The sequence below is a fragment of the Sciurus vulgaris genome, assembly GCF_902686455.1.
Source record: "Sciurus vulgaris genome assembly, chromosome: 9".
NCBI classification, from domain to species: Eukaryota; Metazoa; Chordata; class Mammalia; order Rodentia; family Sciuridae; genus Sciurus; species Sciurus vulgaris.
Window position 1 is genome coordinate 57,675,465 of NC_136469.1, and position 18,317 is coordinate 57,693,781.

Here is an 18,317-nt window from a genome sequence, read left to right on the forward strand (position 1 = left end):
CACCTAGCTAGAATATATAAGAAAGGAACTAAAAAAACTGAATAAGAAAATAATCTTATTGCCTGGTGCTATGCTGCATTCCTATAATCACAGCAGCTCAGGAGGCTGAGGCAGGAAGATTGCAAGTTTGAGGCCAGCCTCAGCAATTTAGAGAGGCCCTAACCAAATCAGTGAGATACTACTTTATAATAAAAAGGACAGGTGGGGGGGGGGTAATAGCTTAGTCGTAAAGTAACTCTGGGTTCAATCTCTCATTCCAAGAAAAGAAAATAATCATTAAAAATGGGCAAATGATCTGAACAGATATTACTATGGTCTGAACAGATATTTCTCAAAAGAAGATTTAACAAATGTCTAACAAGTATATGAAAACGTGCTCACGTCAAAACCACAGTAGGCTATTGTGTTAAGAGAAATAATCCAGGCACAGAAAGACAAACACACATTTTCTCTCATATGTGGGAGCTAGACCAAGTCAACCTGGATGTAGAACAGTGACTACCAGACATTAGAAAGAGTGTGAGTTGTGGGGTAGGGGGTGGGATGAAGGTAAACTGGATCATGGGCACCAACACGGGTACATGGAAGGAGTATGTTCTGGTGTTCCATAGCACAGTACAGTGACTGTAGTTCACAATAACCTATATATTATAAAGGAGTAGAAGAGGAGAGCTTGAAATCTATGACTTAAGGAACTGACACTGAGGACTGGGGCAGTAGATCAGTGACAGAGCACTTGCTCAGCATGTGCAAAGCTCTGGGTCCCGTCCCCAGTACCACAAAAAAAAAAAAAAAAAGGAAATGGAAATGCTAATCATATTGCTGTGATCGGTATAGAATGTAATATGTGTTAAAATATTTTACTCTGCACATTTGTACAATTAGTACATGTTAATAACAAAAGTGTACATGAAGAGCTCATATTTGCAAGTCAGTCCTCTTGAATGGAGAATGGCTGTAATTCCCAGTCTGTTTTTTTTTTTTCTTAATATAAACTTATTGGATAGTTGAGATGTAGATGACCGCAGAGAATCAGATTATAGATCCTTCCTTGTACACATAAGACAATCTTTTGGCACAGAGGAAACTGAGCTTCCCTGAAGTAAAGGAAGTGCTGATTTACTAGCTCCTGCCCCATCCAGAACTTATCCCATGATGCCACCATGCAGTGAAGCAAAAGGAAAGATAATCTGCAGTCTTTCAAAATGGAGGTAGATCTCAGATATTTTTTTAAACAATAAACACTTCCTAGTTATTCAGAAGAAAGGCAAGACAACTGTATGCTACTAAAAATCAACAGGGAAGTATGTTAATATGACTGAGGCATCCCATGTAGAAACACTCACAGCACAAGGTCTTCATTTTCCTAGTATAATGCACTCTGAGAGTTCATCACTTTATAGGCATCAGATTCATTTATTCAATTTTATAAATAAGTTGCAATATATTTTCGGAGCACAATTTCATTTCTCTCTCTTATTTCTATACCTAGTCTATAGTTTTTTCACTGATTTAGTCAAATAGCACTAGAAGAAAATCCTTCACTTGAATTTTCCTCACTGTTGGAAGCGATGAATATTAGTTGTGCCCCATATACCAGGAACTCAGCATGGGAAGGATAGTGATCATGCAAAGATGAAAAAGAAAAGGGAAGGGAATGACCTGTTCTAAACGAGGGGAGATAATAGGAGAATATAGAAATGTAAACAAACATAGGAATCAGAGAAGACAAGGAAGGGATGCTTTGTAGGAGCTGATAATGGAAAAGATGAGGGACCTGAGCAGAATCTTCCTATGTTGTGAGCCACTGAAAGTCTGTGGCGAGAGAAGTCTTAGAGAACCCTGGTGTTAGAGGAAAGCTTAGATACTAGATGCAGGTGTACCTCTTATCGAATAGGCCCTGAGGAAAAGAAGGGGAAGACTTGAGAACAACCAGGGCCTGAAAGGAAATGACAGAAAGGCCTAGGTGTTCCCAGGATCCCTCAGAGAAAAGGATCTCCTAAACAAATTTTTAAGGGAGACAACTACTAACACCTGAGTCTCAACTCAGTGAAGAAGTTAATCCTTAAGGGAACTGTTAATAGAAAGAAGCACACTAGGGAATTTCTTAGTGTGTTCTCTAAGTCAGCACCCTCTCTCATTCCAACCCCATTTGAGTCCACACTGTATTAAATACTTGTAGGCAGCGTATCAAAGACTGAATAAAACACACACCTTACTAAAAAAATTGAAGTATATATAACGTGAAGTTGAAAATAATATTTAAACATGTATAAAGTAAAACATGCCCTTTGACAAATATGTAACACAAAGGTACCATTTTACTAATAAGAATATAACTAAGAAGAATTAAGAAATATAACGAAGAAGAATTATTTGGTACATTTTAAAAACTTTTAGCAAATAGGATCCTAATATTTTGATTAATAATTGCCATGTTCTTTTAGCATTTTGACCTAATTTTGTTTTTATATTGTATCTAGTTGGTTCCTCTATAAAGTTAACAGTATTGTTGCCCCCAAGACAATTTTGTAAATAGGATGAAAATCTCAAAGGTTTTAATTATCTCAGTAAAATAGGAGTTACTAGTACTTCTAACACCAGCCCTTGAATTCTAATTATCATCCCAAATTGGGATTTGGATTTTTTTTTCATTTATATCTCTCATATTCTCTATTTTAAGTGATGATCTGGAAATTTCACCTTTATAGGCTATGTACTAGGATTTAGTATGTATCAAAAAAAAAAAAAAAAGATTTAGGAAGCAGTTAGGAAATTAAATTGGCTTAGGTAAATTGTTCTAAAATCTAATGGACATCATTAAAAATAAAATAAATGTAGATTTCTCATTATCATTTCTTTTTTCCAATTCACAGAGTGGCATTTCACTATATTTCACTACATGCCCAATAGCTTTTAAGTGATAGTATAAAGTCTTTTATTATAAACTCTAGAAATACTAAAAAATAAACTTCACAGTTTTCTCATTACTAATTCTTTCCTAAAATTCACACAATATTTATGTTATCATATACCAATGACTTTCAAATGACTACAGAAAAGATCTTGTTACTAATTTTAAGATTACCAAAAACACATCTACCATTAAAATTTACTGAAGAACTCAGGGTAGTTTTTAAAATATATTATCTCACCTAAGTAGGTAAGTGTTGAAAAATCTCAAATTTGTTAGTATATGTTCTGACAAATACACAATAACTATAGTAAATAAAACTACAATGTATGTTGTGTTTTGAAAAGATATGTTCAGTAGATCATTTACAAAATATCCAATTTTCCCAACTTAATTGACAGGGTAGGGCAGGAAAGAAACAATTACTGTAATGTTCTGTACTTAAAAAAAGAAAAACACAGCTTCTTACACATTCTTTAAATATACTCTACATGAGAGCAAAGCCAAATGACAAAAGGAAAAAAACAAGAGCCAACAAGGAGAACCGTGTGGGCTAGGACAACTTAAGGCCCCCCAATGACAACAGCAAAGCCTCCAGTCCCATCTTCAGTCCTGTACATTATGTGTCCTACATATAACATATGATACTGCGCATAAGGCATATAATGTATACTATGACCCCCAAGCTTGCTGGAGGGGATAAATCCTAATATGCAGCCATAATCTTTTCCACCTCTCATTTCTGACAGTGAGGGTGAAAATAAAACAGAATTTTCTAGTTATCTATAAAATGTGCAAAAAAAAAAAAAGTTCACCTTTGCTTCAGGCTGTAGAAGAAATCATGGCTTGCATATTATTGCATTCTGGAAAAATTGTCCAGGAGTCATGAATTACATTTAATTTTCACTATATCCAAAACATCCCCCACCAGAAAAACCAACACACACACACACAAAATGTAATTGAGAATTACTTTACATCCACACTGACTGAATAATGATAACAGAGTATATTACCTTTATTAATCTTTTTGTTATGAATAGAATTTTTAAGTAGAAGACAAAGTAGATTTGTCACAAGAAAATGAAACAATCTGTATTTCAAGCTACTAGTTTTGTACTTGCTTTGCAATTACAATATAGACATTTTGTCAAATGTCCTCAAGACTTCCCAGTTTGACAAATGGCATTTCACTCTCTGTCCTTTTCTAATACATTTTTACATTTTCCATTGTTCTAAAATATGGTGTTCATAAAGGAGAACTCTAATAGAAAAAAAAAGTGTGTCACAGGAAAATGTAACAAAGCTTCCAATCCAAACTAGCTTAAACATATAAAGCTTCATGACAAACTGTCAACCTCACTATCATGAACAGCTTTGTTATGAATCTTATAGGATATTTTATGGGAAATTTGTGATCACAGATACCACATCGATCAACCCAACAACCCGTTTCTTCACTTAGATTCCCTTATGCCTCCCTTCCTAACAAGGCAATTAAGCAAAATTAAAATTCTAATTATCAACTAACTAGAAAAAAGAAATGACTTTTTCACTCTGAAAATCTGATGTAATAATCACACAAAGGATAAAAGTTTTACATTAAGCCAGCTTTCTAGTAAAAGCAGGTCAAGTAACAAAAAATAAAATGCAGAAGTTAACGCTGATGGTTTAAGATTCCTCAAGTTGTGATTGTCACATTCTAACATCCACGAGGGTCAGACATTTGCAGAAAAAAGTCCCCAACAGGGGACCTTAAAGGAAATTAGGAATGCTTCACAAAATTATCATTGGTGAATAATACTTCATTACATGAGAGAAACAAACTGGGGATACTGGGGAAACAAACTTGGAGATACTTCTTTGCATGTCTCCTAGGAAATTTTACACTTTCTAGAATTCCTAATAAACACTGATCACATAAAACAAAAATTTTCACTTTCAAACAACAGTGGTAAGTGAAACTAAGAAAAATATATTGAGCCTGGAAATGTTCACATGAAAACAATTTCTAGGTTAACATAACATGCTCCCCTTTTGGTGGTATTTTGGTTTGTCTGAGTCCTTAACCTCAGTCAGATAGATGATCTGTGTGTTGTCCAGATCTGAATAAAGATGAAATTCATTTCCTAATAACTCTCTCTAATCTCTCTTTTTTTTGTCTGCTCTGCAACAGAGCTCATCACCACAGCCATGTTGTCATGGACAACTCTCTCCCATTGGCATTATCTGAAATGACTTGAACTGTAGGCAAAGGAATTTCCTGCATCTCTGTACTACAGAGGTTCACATCTTCCCTTTATATTGATCAGCAATTCATTCTTACTCGATCAACACTCAAATTTTATACTAAAGCAGGAATCCTCTTATCCTGCCTCAGCTTACCTTATAATTAGCTTCATGGAAAGGCTCACTTACCTTGCACAAACCCTCTCCTGGATCTGCTGCTCTGTGTGTGCATTCCACTGCCTTTGCTCTTGCATAGTATTTAATCTCTGCTGTGGCCTTAATGATTCCATCACAGTAGATACTGGCATTGACTGAGCCAGCAGGAAAATCTTATCAAAACACAAATAAGAGTTAGGAATGGGAATATATAACACATATATCATATTATTCTATATGTTAAAGAACATGAAAGAAGACTTTAAGACTTCATAACAATTTTCATGAAAATGATGTGCTCCCACAGCATTTCAGATACATCCGTGTTGAAACCTATCTTTTCTTTTGTGCGTTGCTCAAGTTGGCAATGCTCTGTGGGTGATGCTGCTGCCATAACTGTTTTTGTTGGACTACAAGCCTTTGAGACTAGTCTGAAGTTGACAGGAGATTTACAAGAGGAGATACACCATTTGCTGGAATGATCAAATCTACAATCTGTTTTCTGTCTTCTCTTCTTAACTGAACTATTTGCATTTTCACATTTGTGCCACTGACAGAGGGGAGAACACCTTCAACTTTTGTCCATACACTCAGTACTGAACCACATAATACATAATATGTGCGGCAGCGAAGACCATTTTCACAGACTAATCCCAAACTTGCTTTTTGGCAATTGCCACGCCAGTAAGCATGAGTATAGGTATCTGGAGATGAATTATCCTGGTCTAACCAGTGCACTGGGCATCTTCTGAGACTACCTTCTTATATTTCTTTTTTAAGTCAGCACAAATTTCTAATTTGAGCTGTTTCTCATTATTTGGTCAATAAACCAAGAAAAGTTTCTTTTTAGGGTTTACTTCTTTAACTAAGATTGCAGTTTTCTTGTTGTTCCTTATTTGCAGTGATGAGTAAAAGCTGTTATCTGGTCCTGTCAGCTGTGCTCAAATTTTGGTTGCTTCCTTCTCCCAGGACATTCCTTTCCCTACACTAATCATGTATAATTCTACATGACTAGAGGTTGAATATCCTGGTGTCAGAAACTTCTTAACATCACTTTTCCTCACCTTTTCATCTCTAGAAACAAGATCGATCTAGGATTCCCATATCATATCTTCCATTTTTTTGTGGGTTTTCTTTGGCATTTTGAACAACTGCAGTAAGCATGTTCACAAAATACTGAAACAATGTATTCTGTTGATGCACCTCCATGCCCAGAATTTTACTAATGTCTGTCACTTAAATTTTCTTATCTTTAGTACTTAGAAACCACAAAATGGAATTTTAGATTTAATTTTTTTAATTTAAAAGAACATATTATAGCGTGTTAAATTATAATAAAAGCAAAGCATTAAATCCTTTCTTCATACTTACTCATATTTTGGGGGGGGTAAGGATCTACAATCATCTTTACATGATTCTTTAGAATTTATAAAAGTGCAGCCATTCATTAAAAGCTAGGTACTTGTTACCAATCTTATGAAGAAAATTTTAATTTAATTATGGACAAGCTCTTCAAAATTGTATTTGGAAAGAGTAGTGCCGATTGAAATTACGGATTAGAATGAAAAACCCTGGGGAAAGCAAGGTTTAATGCCCTGATACTTAAACATGCTCTATATGTGCACAATCCATTCATCTGAAGCTGTTTGTTAGTAACAAATTATTCAAGGTGACTGGTAGACTCCCCTGTGAATTTTGCTGTATCATACCAACATAGTTAAAGTTATGTAAAAATCAGGGGCTCTTAATGAAAGAATAACAGTGTATAATCATTTCAATAGAAAATTTATGTTTTATTGTAACATAAGTAAATAAAATTTAGCTCTTTAAAGTTTTATTTTTAGGACAGTTCTTAAAAAGTTTTCATTCTGTCACAGAGATATTTCCTAAATTCTCTTAAAAAAATTGTTACTCAAAATGTGTGGGGTTTGGAATAAGTCATTAATTATAAAACCAATAGCCTTGAACAGGCTTGAATATTTAAAATTTCTTAAGGCTCAAGCATTAATTTTACTTTATCTCATGAAAAAGTTAGTGGAAAGTTATTCAGGAAAATTTTAAAGGCAACAAAAGCATCCTTAAGCTTAACTAGGTCAAGGAGCTGTGCTGTCCTCATTCTGTATTCTTGACAAGATAAAGACTTATAGTACAAAAGAAGAAGCTCTGTCTTCCTGAAGAAGTATTCACCCAGTAGAGTATGAAAGAGAAATCTGAACCCAAATCACCTGCGTTAAAGTGGTGATGGTAGTCCAGAGTTCCTGAAGTCAATAAAATGAGTTTCTATAGATTTGCAGAAGATGATTTTTTTAGATTTTTATTTTATTGTTGTAAATCATGAAAATGATTTTGAAGATGATCTTGACTTCACGTAATGGGAAAAAGATTAGTAGCTTTACCATGGAGAGTTATCCTACTGAAAGTTTGTCAGACAATGAATGAGAGATGCGTGCTGAGAAGATCTGCTTGGTAGTTCTTTGCTATAGAACACTTAAAACTCTAGTTTCTTTAGAGTCCAACATGAAAATGAATGAATTTGTTTTTGATATATAGATTAACTAGTTGGCTCAAAACTTTACCAGGGTGTTTACTGATAATGATGTTCTGTTAGTGCAAGCTTTCAAAGAAATGCCCTCTGAAGTATCACGTTTGCTGCACGTATTTTCATATCTGTCTAGTGGCAGTTACTAGATTAAAACCTAATTACTGTTTCCACCCATATATGTTTGTGGAATCATTTGGTTGGGAGACCCCCCTTAGCAGTATATTATTACATCCATCTTTTCATGAACACATCAATTTGGTTTTTTCATGAATTGGAACTGAACAACTTGAGCAGAATTTCATTTTAACATGGATTCACTATGACTATATTTTATAGCTTTACAAAAAAATTAAAAAAAAAAATAGAAACAGGGCCTGAAGTTGTAACTCAGTGGTAGAGTGCTTGCCTAGAATGTGTGAGGCACTGCATAGAAATAAATAAATAAAATAAAGATATTGTGTCCACTTAAAACTAAAAAAAAAAAAAAAAAAAAAAATTGAAAAAACAGAAACCAATTAATTTAAAGACTTAAATAGAAAAGAGTAAAAAAAAATCCTGCTGTTTACCATCAAGACTGGGGTAACAATTAACATCTAATACTGGAAGTGCACACAGATGGAGGTCAAGGTCATCAAACCAAACAAGCATGTGAGAGTCAACTATGAAGAGGTAAAAAGACCCACAAAGAAAGGAAAACAAGGAGCCCCTTCCCTTCATTGGATATAAATACAGAGAAGCAATGATAAAGGAATGCTATTTAAATTTCAAATCTCAAACTCTAAGCCATTTAATGTCTTTGTCTTTTTAAAATTATTAATATAAGATTTTCTAATTCCAGACTACAGATGGTAATTGAATATATTGACTTCTAATTTATACTGAGTAAAGTATGGCATAAAAAAGACTTTGATAACTTTCCCTTTCTCCATGATTCAATTGGTCATTCCTTCCAGATTAGGTACAAAGAGATGTAATTTAGGGAATATACAATCCAAAGATATTTCTGAATAGTAAAAATATTTTACATATTCTATAACAGCTGATATTTCACAAATCCATTAAGAGCTCTTTTGCTGGTGTTATTTTCACTATCTGAGAAACCATCTCACTTTGAGAGTCAATTTTAGTCCCATCCTTTATGATAAACAGCAAATGAACTCAACTAGTATTTCCATGAGATCTGTTTTGACTATTAGGATTAAATATAGGTGGTGTCAAAACCTTGGTCCTGCCTAAAATTAAATCTCAATGTAAAGTGTTCAAATCACAAATTGATCATAGAAATCTATTTATCAATGTTGTTTCTCTTAAGCATGTTTGGCATAATATTTGGCATATCCTGCAGTGTTTTTCTAGCTCTTTTAATGAAATAGAAATTTATAATTCATATTACCTTGAGTGAAGTTTCCTAATTAATAAAGGGAATCTATATTTCTCAGATACATTATGCATTCCTTTCAACCTTTAATTAGTCACTCTCCTGCTGTGCTCTTTTTTGTTTTTTATTTTTTTTTCCTGGCTGTGATACAGATACCAAAGGAATATTCTCTTCCTTTTGCACAGAAATTACCTAATATTTGGAGTCAAAAGATTTCACATAGGTTTTTATAGATTAGACATAAGTTAGAACTATAGTAACTTCAAATTACTTTAGTCCAAAGTTCTTGTCAGGGACAAACCTATGGATACCATGGGGAAGGTGTGTTTCTTGGAAAATGAAGTAATTATAGTTGTATCAAGTTATTGAGCTGAACAGAAAGGGGAGATGAGAAAAATAGAGGATATTTTCTCAAATGAAAAAATTAGGTTAAGATGTTGAAGTGGGTCACAGGTAAAGATGCTGCAAAGGAAAAATTATATTTTAGGATTTCCTGACAGGTCAGCATCATTGTACATGAACATATTTGTTTTTCTCTGCATTGTTACCACATGAAAATGGCTCTGTGTTAGCTTTTATGGAAGGCAGAAAATTAATGATTCAATATCTTTAAGGTATAGACCAATTCAGAACATCCCTTTCTTCTTGTGTGAGTTTTGGTAGCTTATGTCTTTCAAGGAATTTGCCCAAGGGTCTAAGATTTCAAACTTGGACTTTTATAGTGTTTGTAGTATCCTTTGCTATAATTGAAATGTTCCAGGAACAGTAGTAATGACCCCTATTTTATTTCTGATATTGGAAATTGTGGTTTTTCTTTCTTTCTTGGTTAGCCAGGCTAGAAGTTGATCAATTTTATGGATCTTTAAAAGAACTAACATTGAATTTTATTGATTTTACTTCATATTTTCATTTTTATTATTTTCTATTTTAATTTTTTAATAATTTATTTTATTCTGCTTGCTTTATGCCTAAATTGCTCATCTTCCTCTGTTTTCTTAAGGTAGAGGCATTTTTTAATTGATTTTAAATATTCTTATTTTCTACTACAGATGATCTATAAGAAATTTTCCTAACATTGTGTTCTCTGCATCTCACAAACTTGGGTAAGTTATATTTTAATGTATTTCAAATTGTTTTTTTATCTTTTCTTTTATTAAGTTTGCTTTTTCACCTCCAAATATTTGGGGAAGTTTCCAACTATCCTTCTGTTATTGATTTTGATTTTGTTTCTATTGAGGAAAACTTTGTGTCATTTCCATTTGTTTACATTGATCAAAATGATTTTTAAAAAGACTGGTATTCCTATAAGAGTTTTTCTTTTGTTTTTAACTGTCTGTGGTTTGTATAGAATACATCTAAATTAATTTTTTATATTTATCTTGTTTTGGGTTTTATGAACTCCATGAATTTGTGTTTTGGAGTCTGTCACTAATATTTGAATATTTTGTGTGCTGCATTTTGTCACATTTCTTATATTCCAATTTCATGTATGCTATACCTCTTAAAATTATCCCATATTTCTTGAATTGTCTGTCTCTTAAAAACATCTCTTTTCAATTTTTATATTTAATTTTGGGAAATTTCCATTGAGTTGATTTTAAGTTGTTTGCTTCCTTCCTTACCTATGTCCAGTTTACTAATGAGTCCATCAAAGTTACTTCTCATTTCTGATGCAGTGATTTCTACTTCTAGTATTTCCTTTTGGTCATTAGGATTTTTCTCTCTTTACATTATCCATATGTTCTTGCATTTGATAGCTTTTGTTTACAAATTAACATCTTAAATTTAGTTATTTAAAATTTCCTGTCTGGTAATTTCAACACCTGTGTCACATCTAAGTCTGGTCTGATGCTTAGTTTGTCTCTTTAAATTGTGTTTTATCTTGCCTTTGGCATGCCTTGTAATTTCAGGTTGAAAATCAGATCTATATCAGGTAACAACCACTAAAGTAAATAGTCTTGTAATGAAAAAAGGAATTGATCTCTATTTAATGGTGTTTTATGGCTGTAGGTGCCAGAGGCTTCCAATTTCTCTGCTATCCTTGATTTAGTCTCTCCTCTTGAGTTGGGCTTCCCTCAGCACTTCAACTGTAATCCATGACCATTATATGGGAATAATGTTGTAGTGCAGGATGGGAGGCATTTCATAGGCTTATGATTATGTCTCAGTCTTTAATATCTCTAATTTATTCATTTTTAAATATTTCTTGACAATGACATCACAAGTGTTTTTGCTGTAGCATAGCATTCCCTACTCCGCTTCAGGGGGACCTATAGACTATAGGAAGCTATGGTGGAATGATGCTTTCACCAGCTGGAAAAAAAAAAAAAAGCTCTGTACAGCTCTGGTGAAGTAGTTGCCACTACAGAGTAGGCATGGCAGTATTTGGCCAGATTTTTTTTAACTCTGATCTAGCCTGAGGATCTAAGGTCTCTTTCTCACATCTTCATTATGTGAACCTGGTGGGGGGATCCTGGAGGTAACACTCACAAAAGTATTGTGCCTCCTAAATCTACAGCCCCCAGGTATTTACTCTTTTTTTTAAATTACTTATTTATTTATTTATTTTTTTTACTTTTTGCAGACTGCATTTTGATTCATTGTACATAAATGGGGTACATCCTTTCATTTGTATGGTTGTACATGATGTAGATTCATATCATTCGTGTAATCACAAATGTACATAGGGTAATGATGTCTGCCTCATTCCACCATTTTTCATACCCCCCTCCCTCTCATTTCCTTCTACATAATCTAAAGTTCCTCCATTCTTCTCTCACTCCCCACTCCTCCACCCTAAAGTATTGCACATGTAACTTGCAGGAATTCATCAAAGTTAATGCTAAAGCACCAAAGTACTCCTACCAGTTTATGGCTCAGTGAATTCTATTTCAGGTAAGCAGATCTTAAAGGTCACTCCTTTGATGCCCCTCTTCCAGATTTTTGCATAACGCTTTGTCCTTGTTGGAGTTGAAAACACAGCACCTCAGATTATGATGCCTTAGTGTGCTGAGTACTTTGAATTGAAAGAAACTGGAAGAGCCTCAGAACTAAGGTCTGACCTTTTCCCATCCCACCACTTCCCACCCCTTTTTCTTACTTGAGAGAGTCACAGAACAGAATTTGCCTTCTCCAAGGTAGTTCCAACAACTAGAATATCTCTTCCAAAAAGCAAACCTTAATACTTTGAAAGGTTGCACTCTTCTCCCTTGGAGACCCTCATTACAGGGGTCTTAGTCCACACCTGGAAGAAGGGATGCTACACAGAGAGGCCAAGAAGAATCTGAACCCATAGTCTTGCCTGGGTTGCCTTTCTCAGTCGGTTTACCATTAGATCACATCTTTGGTCCCATTACAATTCTATACACTGTCCATTCCTCATTGAACCTAAACATAAAAATAATTTTCTCTGTGTCTTTGGGTCTTGTTTTTGAAGCTTCCAGCATCACATAAAACTTTGATTAAATGAATGTGCTATGCTTTGCTCATGTCAGTCTGTCTTTTGTTTTGGACATGTCAACTATGGCTCCTTTGATGGGTAAGCAGAGACACAGTGCCTTTCCACCCCTATGCCCTGCAACCTACTTTTCACATGGGTTCAAGGGTACTCCAATTTTAGTTTGCTCAGCTTTATCTTTATAAAAATGGGGAGTGAGAACTTCTAAGTTCTCTGCTTGATGAGGCTGAAACCATTAGTATGATATTGTTTGTAAAACTTTGGCTTTGAATAGGTAGCTGTGTTTGACTAGATCATGGTATAAAATGAAGTTCTTACTAGGGTTCAAAACATTTCAAAATCAGAGAAAGTAAGATTCTTGGTCTCTTCTGCTGAAGCATTTCCTGTCTATATTCCCACACAAATTCATGTAAAAATTGTGTATATTGTGGCATTGCAGCAATCACTTTGGAAGAAAATCCCTCATTAATCACTCATTAATTTCTACATATTGATAGAACAACTTGTAGAAATTTAACCAGGATAGCTAGCAAATAGTGATTTATTTATTGATTGAGGACATATTATTATTTTACCAAGTAGACAATATTATGCCCTTATGTATCTTGGGAGAGAAGGAAAATTAGTTTCCCATTTTTCTGATAAGCAATTTGAACTTTGGCATCTTTTTATCTTCTTCTTCTCTTTTTTATGTTAAACAGATATGATATTTGTACTTTCTTATGGGGCATGGTATTATAATTCAATAGATGTATTCAACGTGTAATGATCAAATCAGGGTAATTATCTTTTCTATGAGAAATAAATGATCATTTCTATGAGAAATTCTTCTCTAGTTATTTTGAAATATGTAATAATTGTGTGGACTCTATTTGCCCTATTATGCTAAAGAACACCAGAACTACTTCTCCTCATTTGAGTGAATGTCGGTACCCATTATCTGCCCTTTCTCTACCCCACCTCCTCCTCACCCTTCCTAGGCTTTATTGACCTCTGTTCTGCTCTATATTCCTATGTGCTCAACTTTTTTAGCTCATGTGATATTTGTCTTTTCACTTCCTTATTTCACTGAGCATAATGTTCTTCAGGTCGATTCATGTTGTTAAAATAACAGGATTTCAGATATTTTTAATGAATGAATAATATTTCATTGCACACATACATACAAATTGTGTGTGTGTGTGCATGTGCACACAGGCACCCCCATCCTGACTACTGTGAATAGTGCTGTAGAAGCCATGGTAGTGTAGGTATCTCTTTGATATAATGATTTCACTTCCTTTGGAAATAAACACCAAATTCCAGTTGTGGAATTGCCAGACCATATGCTATTCTACCTTCAGTTTCTTGATGAACCTTTATATTGTTTTCCATAATGGTTGTACCAAGTTTCCTTTCCATCAGAGGTCTACAAAGGTTCCCCTTTCTCCATACCCTTGCCAGCATTTGTTATCTTTTGTCTTTTTGATAATAGACATTCTAACTGGGGTGAGATGATAAATCATTATGGTTTGATGTACATTTCTCTCATGATGCAATGTGGAAAATTTTCATATACTTGCTGGTATCGTCTTCTTTTAAAAATTGTCATTTCAGATCTTCTCCCCACCCCCCATTTTTTGTGGTCTGGGGATTGAACCCAGGACCTCATGCACACTAGACATAGCACTCTACCACTGAGCCACATCCCCAGCTCCATTTCTTCAATATTTGGGGGGTGTGGTACCAGGAATTGAACTCAGGAGCACTTGACCACTGAGCCATATCCCCAGTCTCATTTTGTATTTTATTTAGAGACAGAGTCTTACTGAGTTGCTTAGTGCCTAGCTTTCGCTTGAGGCAAGGCTTTGAACTCATGATCCTCCTGCCTCAGCCTCCCAAGCTGCTGGGATTATAGGTGTGTGCCAGCAATCCTGGCATTTTCTTCAATTTTTAATAGGATTATTTTTCTTGTTGGAATTCCTTATATATTCTAGATCTTAATTCCTTCTGAGATGTATAGCTTGAAAATACTTTCTCCATTCTTTAGGTTGTTTCTTCACTGTTTGCTGTACAGAAGCTTCCTAGATTAATATAGTCCCATTTATCTAGTTTTGCTTTTGTTGCCTGTGTTTTGGGATCTTTAGTCTATCCCAATATCTTAAAGTATTTCCTTTGTGTTTCTGTCCAGTAATTTCAGTATTTCAGAAACTTTGACACATTTATTCATTACAATACTCTTAGCCATTAGGCACATTGTGCAAAAAACTTAGGTCGTGTGAATAATTTTATTTGACATCTTGATCTCTTACTTGGGAAATATTTAAGTACTTTTTAATTTACAATATTGACTTTTTTTCTGTAGTGATTTATTCTAACTAAATTTAATTTAAACTCTAAAAGTAATTAGTTAGAAATTATTGTTCATAAATCAGTTAAGAATGTGACATAAGGCCAGGCACAGTGGCACACACCTGTAATCCCAGTGACTTGGGAGGCACAAGCAGGCGGACCACAAGTTCAAGATGAGCTTTAGCAGTTTAACCAGGCTCTAAGCAACTTAGTGAGGCCCTAAGCAACTTAATGAGACTCTTTCTCAAAACAAAAAATAAAAAGGACTGGGAGTGTTGCTCAGTGGTTATGCACCCCTGGGTTCAATTGCCAGTACCAAAAAAAAAAATAAAATAAAATGAAAGAATGTGACTTAAGGAAGTAGGGGGCTTAGTGACAAGAAAGAAAAGAAAAAGAATTCTTTACAACCTCACTCCTGCACATGCTTGTCTTTGACAAGAAGCAGTGTCTGAAATGTTTATGAAGTCTTAGCATAAAGTCCTTCATTCTTATAATCCAACTTCAACCCAAGCTGTGCAAGGAAATCCAGATACATGTTTTGCCTAAAACACACAAAGGTTTGTGAATGTTCTATAAATGTTCTGTATAATAGTCACATTCTAAAAGGGGGGGAAAGAGGAGTTCAATATGTGTTTAACATACTTTTCAATTTTAAATATTCCTACCACAATTCCAAATTCATAAGGTTGAGCATATTTTCATTTCAAAATATGTTATGAAGTTTTATGAAGTAATTTTATTCTTCAATTATAAAAGAATATCATCAAATAAAAACTAGTAGTCTTAACATAATAAAACCAAAAATGATATATTACATTTTATTTTATTTACAATTACTGTGGCAAGTATGGTTATTCTGTCTGGAATTTTATATCTAATACAATTAAAAATGCTGTATGCAAATCTGGGTAATCAAATGATTAGCTTCATAAATAAAATAAGGAAATGATGCAAAGATTATATGTAGAAATGGTACCATGATTAGAAAACACTGAAAAAGAATTACATTTTTCAGAACAACCAAAAATGTATTCAGAGACTTGGTGAGGGTAGGTAAAAAGGAAAAGAAAACAGAAAATTCATTTTAACAAACCCAAATATCTGCTACTCTGAATGTTACAACAAAATAAATAAGTTTTGTTCCAAATTTATTAGTTGATGTATATTAATATGCTCTCTGTCGGCATTTAAAAATGTGTCATGTTACTGACTGTCATTTCACTACATGGTACACGATAGCATTTCTCATAATTTACACATTCTTACTTTTGCAAATTCAGATTAATAATAACATCCTTGGGTATGTGAAACTAAACACAGGAAACACCTGCAGAAAAATATTAGTTTCTGTAGGGAAGCAAAACCATTTATCATAAATTTAATGAAAGGAACCCAAAGTGATGTTTTATACTTATTAAAGCATAAAAATTCTTACCTAAAGCTTTCATACACCAGACTTTCTTATTCCAAAGGGTCGGCTGCGTTCTAATGTGCACATTGTTTGATATAAACTCAACCTCCACGGTTTCAGCAATTACTTCCTCTCTCAAAAGAATGAATATCTCACCAGGATTCTATAAGGTGAAAATGTAACACAGTTAAGTTTACCTTAACCAGAGAATCCATTACATTTATTAGTGATAAAGATCATACCCTATCATTGAGTGAGTCTTCAATCCTCTTTATATTTTCAGTTATATTCAGAAGTGAAATATGTAAAAGTGATGCTCCTACACTTTAAATTTATCAGTTTGGTATCTATCAAATGCTTCTTTTTCCCTCTCACCTCTTCCTGCTGTGGCTTACTGTCCATCATTTCACAGATAAGCATTGGACCATCAATCAACTTTTAACCAAATCCTTTTCCCATATCCCTTCAACTTACTAGAACTTGGTTTCTCTATCTATAAATAAGGTCTTAAGTTTCATGGTAAGACCTCTTACTATTTAAATATAATAGAAATTTTTAATGTCTAGTAATTTTATATTTTATATAGTAAACCATCTCTGATTATTCTTTATTTATATGAATATCTATAAAAGTTTCTGAGTTGACAAACAGTTATAAATCCACGAGTTTTGAGATTTCATTAAGTTGGAAAAGCTTACGTTGTATATGAGATAAAAGTATTATTGAAAGAACTCTTTTTTTGGATAAAAATATCCAGGAAATTACTAGCAATGAGAAAAATTGGAGTTAATACCAAAAAAAGGAAAGAATAAATATGTAGTGGATGTTCATTTTATATTAGGAATTATAGTAAGCATTTTTAAACAAAGCTATTTTCTTTAATCTCTTTTAATCATAACTTCACACACACACACACACACACACACACAAACAGAATTGGAGAAGTCTATTACTTTTCAGGAAGGTCAACAAACATATAGTTACATTTATAAGACTAATTTGTACTATCTAACTTCCAAATCCACACTATTCTTTGCATCATGCTAACCTTTTGAAAAATTAAAAAAATATATTATTTTCATGATTATATTGGATAACACTTTTCAAAAACTTTCTTCCAAGCCATACTAAATTTCAGTCTTATACTAAATAAAACAAGAACCTCATTTTTATATATTCTTATAAGTCATGTTTATCAGTCATTAATTTCAAAATTCTCTTATTTAAATGTTTTCTCCCTTAAGCATTAATCACACACCAGTAAAACTTACATCTTAATTATAACACTGAGTTTCTACATTGATGTTTCTATGTTGATGTTTCAAATAATTTCAGCTGACACACAAATACACTTCAGACATTTTTTTTTTAACCAAAGGCTACTCTCAATATTTGTCTGCAGGATATTTCAAACTAATTTTCCCCTCACCAACTAAACCACACATGAAGAAAAGGTCCCATCTCAGAAGAGTGAGCACCATTCCAAGGTTCCACCTATTTCTCTTGCCCACGTGGGCACCAGGGCAGGTTGGGAATGTGGGCCTCCATTCCTCACATCTGCAACCTCCTCCCTTCAGGGCCTCCCTTCTAGCACAGTCCTTAGTTCCTTTTGGTTTACTTGTCACTTCCCCTTGAATCTTTAGTTAAATAATGTCTTCTTATTTGCTGGGTCCCACTCCTCAGAAACTGCTGCTTCACAGCTCTTCAGAGCTGGTTTCCATGCTTAAGTCACTCCTTGTTGAACTTTGACTTTGCTCTTTTCAAACCTGGTAAGTGCACGTGTAGCCTCCAAATGCTTTATTCACACAACCAGCTCATTCTCATTCATGAGTGTCCACAGAGGCTCCTTCTTATGCATCAGATGCCCTCCTTAATAGAGGGCAGGACTCCACCTTTTGA

General features: G+C 34.0%; 1 protein-coding gene across 4 annotated transcripts in view; it reads right to left on the reverse strand.

Annotated features, from left to right (window-relative positions):
- BANK1 (B cell scaffold protein with ankyrin repeats 1) overlaps positions 1-18,317 on the reverse strand; it is a 328,435-nt gene that overhangs the window by 218,058 nt on the left and 92,060 nt on the right. For all 4 annotated transcript variants that reach the window (XM_079153818.1, XM_079153816.1, XM_079153817.1 and 1 more), the window contains exons 4-5: positions 16,443-16,581; positions 5,333-5,472 (exon numbers count right to left, since the gene is read on the reverse strand). In XM_079153818.1, coding sequence (XP_079009944.1) covers positions 5,333-5,472; positions 16,443-16,581 — 279 coding nt within the window. The remainder of the gene's footprint in view (positions 1-5,332; positions 5,473-16,442; positions 16,582-18,317) is intronic.